The sequence below is a fragment of the Ostrinia nubilalis genome, chromosome 25 (assembly GCF_963855985.1).
Source record: "Ostrinia nubilalis chromosome 25, ilOstNubi1.1, whole genome shotgun sequence".
Classification (NCBI taxonomy): domain Eukaryota; kingdom Metazoa; phylum Arthropoda; class Insecta; order Lepidoptera; family Crambidae; genus Ostrinia; species Ostrinia nubilalis.
The window spans coordinates 5,845,377-5,850,672 of record NC_087112.1 but is presented as its reverse complement, the minus strand read 5'-3'; the positions used below and the strand labels follow the sequence as shown (position 1 = coordinate 5,850,672).

The 5,296-nt window shown below is 41.3% G+C and overlaps 1 protein-coding gene across 1 annotated transcript; it reads right to left on the bottom strand.

The window, feature by feature from the left end:
- Positions 1-2,060: 2,060 nt before the first annotated feature.
- On the bottom strand, positions 2,061-3,605 carry LOC135084094 (uncharacterized). The gene has a single exon (XM_063978838.1). The coding sequence runs from the start codon at positions 3,603-3,605 to the stop codon at positions 2,061-2,063; it is 1,545 nt and encodes a 514-aa protein (XP_063834908.1).
- Positions 3,606-5,296: the final 1,691 nt, after the last annotated feature.

The following is a 5,296-nucleotide window of genomic DNA, read 5'->3' as shown; positions in this document are numbered from 1 at the left end:
TTTTAAAGTCCCTATATGTTTAATACCTCCATGCTCAGCATCCTGGCTGATTTGAATTTTTATAAAAAAAAGAAAAAAAGCTGTAAATTGTTTTTACGTCTTCGCAGCTCGCTTTTGTCTGTAACTCAATACAATTTTTCTGCGTCGTATCAAATCAAATATTATCATCGTCGTTTTCTTAGACCTACTGGTCAAACGTACTCCATATTTTTTGTGGTCCTTCGAGCCGGATAGCTCTTTGGATTCTACAGTCAATAAAAAACGCTCATCGAAAACTCTAAAATTTCCAGGTAGCACTTTTTAGCACGCCATTGTTAACTTCGTAAGTTAAAAATTCAAATCAGCCAGGATGCTGAGCATGGAGGTATTAAACATACCCCCCCCCCACTTGAAATCACTTAGGGATTTCAAAAAAAAGTAAATTAAACCTCTTCAAGAGGAAAAGAAGAAATAATAAAACACTGCACGCATTCTTACAGGGACAGTGAAAATTAAATTATATTGCACTCTAGCAACAACTTAAAAGTCGCAAGGATAAGCACCTGCATTAACAAATGAACGAATTAATTAGTTAAGAAACAAAAATAAAACTTCCCTAGAACTATATACATAATACACCTCAAAGCGGGAAAAAAACCTTTGAGTTTCGTTAAGATACCGTTTCGCTCCTATGAAATTTCTACCGCAGTCACTGATTATGAGCCTGCACAGTCCACGGCGTGAAACAACCTATCAAGGGCTGCTATAAAAGCTGGAGTCGACAAGTCAGTAACAACCTCCAAATGAACAGCCTTAACTGCCAAGCAGACCATAATGCAAACGTAAGCCTTATAAGTGCGTTATGTCTAGTGCTTTCTTTGACAGTGAAAGGTCCGGCGAAATCTATTCCAATATTTTGAAAACAACGAGCTGGTTGTACTCTCGGGCCTAGAAGGTCTCCCATTAAGGGGTGTGCTGGTAATTGCTTGACCTTGAAGCATTGTGACACATTTCGCAAGTCTGGATCTTATCATGTTGCGAATACCAAGAATCCAGTATTTTCTTTGTTCCAATTCTGAAGGACACGCGGCCCACAGTGTAAGTATACCCGGTGGTAGTGATCAATAATAATTAGCTTCGACAAATGACAGTGCTTCGGAAGCAGAAATGGGTGAATCGCTGTTAATGGAAGCTGCGCATTACGCAAACGCCCCCCCACACGCAGTAATCCAGCTTCATCAATGAATGGACTGAGCTTGAGCAGCGATTTGTTACATCTGGAACTGGAGTTGGTAGCAAAAGAATCCAGGACTTCAGAAAAATGGCGTCTCTGTTCATTATGAATAAGAACAACCAGTGAGTTCTTAAGTTCCGTGGTAGTCAAATCCGTGTTATGTTCACGGTCGTCCCTTTTCTTTTTCAAGTTGCCGATGAACCGAAGGCACCATGCGAGAACACGCTGAGAACGTAAAAATGATGAAGATCTTTCCACGAGCTCTCTAATCGCATCAATATTAGTTTCCTTTGACGCAGTTAAGGTATGAGAAGCCGCCGGTTTCAATTCGGGTACAATATCTGGAGGGCTGATATCAGTTTGCACGGGCCACAACGATTTCTCAGTCACAAGCCAAGCAGGACCGTGCCACCAAACTTGGTGAGAAACAAGCTGGGAACAGCGAAATCCACGGCTGCATAAATCCGCAGGGTTATCATGCGTTGCTACGTGCTTCCAGTTATCAACACTGAGATCATCCGTAATTTTTACGACTCTGTGAGCAACGAACATTTTCAATTTGTGTGGTGCTGTATTCAACCATGCCAACACAACGTTACTTTCTGTAAACGCCGTAACCTGAACGATGTTAATTTTGTTTTCCAGTAGTTGGTACATGTTCTTGAGGACGCGTGAAAGCAGTGCGGCACCTAGTAATTCCAAGCGATTAATAGTCACAGGCTTAATTGGAGCAACGCGAGACTTGGCTATCAGCAGATGAGAGGTTTTGGGCTCATCTAACGTAAGTAAATATACGCAGCATCCATACGCCTTGGAAGATCCATCACAGAATCCCACTAGTTCACATCTAGCAGTAGTTGAGTGAACTACTTGCCGAGGTATTACTGATACTAGATAAATTTGTCAGTTCTCGTACGAAATCTTGCCATTTCTGTAACATTTCAGTAGAAACTGGTTCGTCCCAGTCTAGTTGTAGACGCCACAGTTCTTGTATAAACATCTTAGCCAATAGTACCACTGGCGTTAGCCATCCGAGTGGATCATAAATTCTTGCCACACTCGAGAGAACAATCCGCTTGGTACAAGCCGGGTTCATTTCTAAATGAGTGTAAGTAAACTTGTCATTGAGTGGGTCCCACTGAATGCCCAGAATTTTGAGTGTACATTGATTTTCTTTATCACAAAACGCTTTAGGTGTTTGACGATGATCAGCTGGAAGATGTGAAAGAAAATCAAGAGAATTAGTACTGCTCCATTTACGTAGCTCAAATTTTCCACAATCGAGTAAGTTTATTAGCTCGTCTTTTATTTCTAAGGCAACGTCCACCGACGGAGCTGTCACCACGATATCATCCATAAAGGTGTCTTTGAGCAATGCAGTTGCTGCACGAGGCCATTGCTCACCATGATCCTGAGCCAACTGATGAAGTGTACGAATAGCCAAATAAGGTGAGCTACTCACACCGTAAGTCACAGTGTTTAATTCAAATTCACTCACAGTCTCTTCCGGTGAGTCTCTCCAGAATATATGTTGATATTGTCTGTCCTCGGGACGCAGATCAATATTTCTGTACATCTTAGATATGTCAACTGTAAAAACTATACCATCCAGCCGAAGTGCTGTGATAATATCAACAATGTCATTCTGTAGTTTCGGTCCAGTATAAACAATGTCATTTAATGATTTTCCATTTCCAGTCTTCGCGCTAGCATCAGAGACTACACGGAGTTTTGTGCTGCTGCTCTCCGGGCGAATCACACAATGATGTGGTATGATGTTTCCATTCGCACCTGAAGGTGAATCCACTAAAGTCATGTGTCCCAAATCAGAATACTCTTGCATGAACTGAACATAGTCAGCTTTCAACTGTTGGTGACGAATAAGTCGCTTTTCCAAATTATGTAAGCGAGACATAGACATTTGATGCGAATCACCCAATTCTTCAAGTGGATCCTTAAGCATTATAGGCACCACATAACGACCATCTGAGTTTCGCCTTACAAGATCAGAAAACATGTTTTCACACTTCACGTCTTCTGGGTTAACAATCTTTACTATAGGAGGTTCTTCAACTTCCCAGAAACGCTTGACTACATTGTCTAGGGCAAGTGTAGAAGCGAAGAGAGAGGTGGTTGAAGTTGGTGGTCGACAAGAAAGATCTAATTTTCCACTGATCACCCATCCGAACACGCTGTGAAGAGCTACTGGCAAGTCAGAGCCAAAAGACAAACGTTGGCCATCATAGATGTTAAGAAATAACTCTGCTCCAAGCAACAGATCAATTTCTGCAGGTCTATCAAACTGATTATCTGCTAACACCAAGTGTCTAAAAGAATCTCGAACGTGTGAAGGTACTTGCGCTGTTGGCATTTTATTTGTAATGGTATCCATTATGATTGGTGAGATTTCAAACCGAGGTTCTTCAGATAAACAGGGGTGGATAACGCATGACGTCACACCTTTCACCTGGTGTACAGTATTTTGTCCTAGTCCAGCAACTGTAATCCTACAGCGCCGCAATGGCAAGCCAAGCCGCTGAGCGCACGAAGAAGTCATGAAACAATCTTGGGCTCCACTATCGATAAGGGCTCGAACCTTAATCACACCGCTGGGACCACGAGCTTGAACAACACATGTGCCTAAAATCACTTGCGATTGGCCATGAGTTACATGGGCACTAGCATTCACTGCATTCACTGAAGTATCAGTGTTAGGTAACTGCTTGACAGTCAAAGAGGTACTGGGGCAAGCAGTCACATCCTCATGAAGTAGTGTGTGATGACGTTGCTTGCATTTTGAACAATTTGATTTAGAAAAACAATTATCTACCTGATGGTTCAGGCGTAAACAATTGCTGCAAAGGTTTTTTCTTTTAATGTAACTTAATTTATCAATGGTTGACATTCTATGAAAAACTGGACATTTGTAAATAGAATGATGAGAATAACCACAACATGAACAGCCAGGGAATTTATTTGATGCTGAATACACCCCTGTGTTCAAGTCTGGTTCAGAATTAAAATCCTCCCCGTGATCATCGGAAGTCAAATACGGCCCTGTGCACGAGTTCGACCCTGTCTCTGAACACAATCCCGACCTCAGATCATAGAAAGAGAATAGATATGAAGTCGCGCGTAACTACAACGATAACCAGTGTCCCCACATTTCCCCCACCACAGCTCCCACACACACATTCAACTGTGTAAAAACAAAGCGACTGAGAGTCTACGACAACATGTGCAACCGGCTTAAAAGTGCTGTGATTGGCCAGAAGGCGTGCCTTATGGCCAATCAATGGCCGCGTGACGTGACGCACACTTTGAAAAAAGCAATTAGAGAGAAGAAAGATAAAATGGAGTCGATAAGATATCGATACTTTAAATCCTGGGGGCAAGGCTCGAAATTGGTTTAAAAAATGCTTGTATGAAAACCTTTTTATTATTATACGTTATTATTATGTTCTTTAACGATTTTTGCATAAAGGAGTCAGTTCCATTTTGTATGGACGAAAAACTCAGAATCAATTATTGGGACTAAATGAAGTTACCTTATATTAATTTACCCCAACCAAAGCTCAATGTCGTTATCGATGGAGTATAGAAGTTATAGACTGACAAAGTTTGTATGAAAAGTCATGGGTTAAGTAGGTACTTGCGATTTTTACCAGTATTTACAATATTGGTAATATATTATTATTTACTTTAATAATAATAACAGGATCACTGTAATTATTATTAACTACTATCGCGCATTAACTTTTTAATTATGGCGAAATTCGTACCGCCTATGTTTATCAAAAATAATGCTGTTAACGCCATCTATCGGCGCATCAGCGCACATAATACGTCTGAAGTTGTATACGAGCAAGGAGCCTGGCGCGGGGGCGGCCCGCGTCAACTTCACTCGATTACCAGCAAGAAAACACGAACGAACAACGGTTGTAAATTAATCTGAAAAGTAATCAAAATACACGAATTATTTCTTCAATCAGCGTTATTCATTCAATTAAACGTCGAAACATTGGTCCTTCGAGCCGGATGGAGCCTTGGACTCAAGATATTGCACGGAAGTCGTTGCCCGGC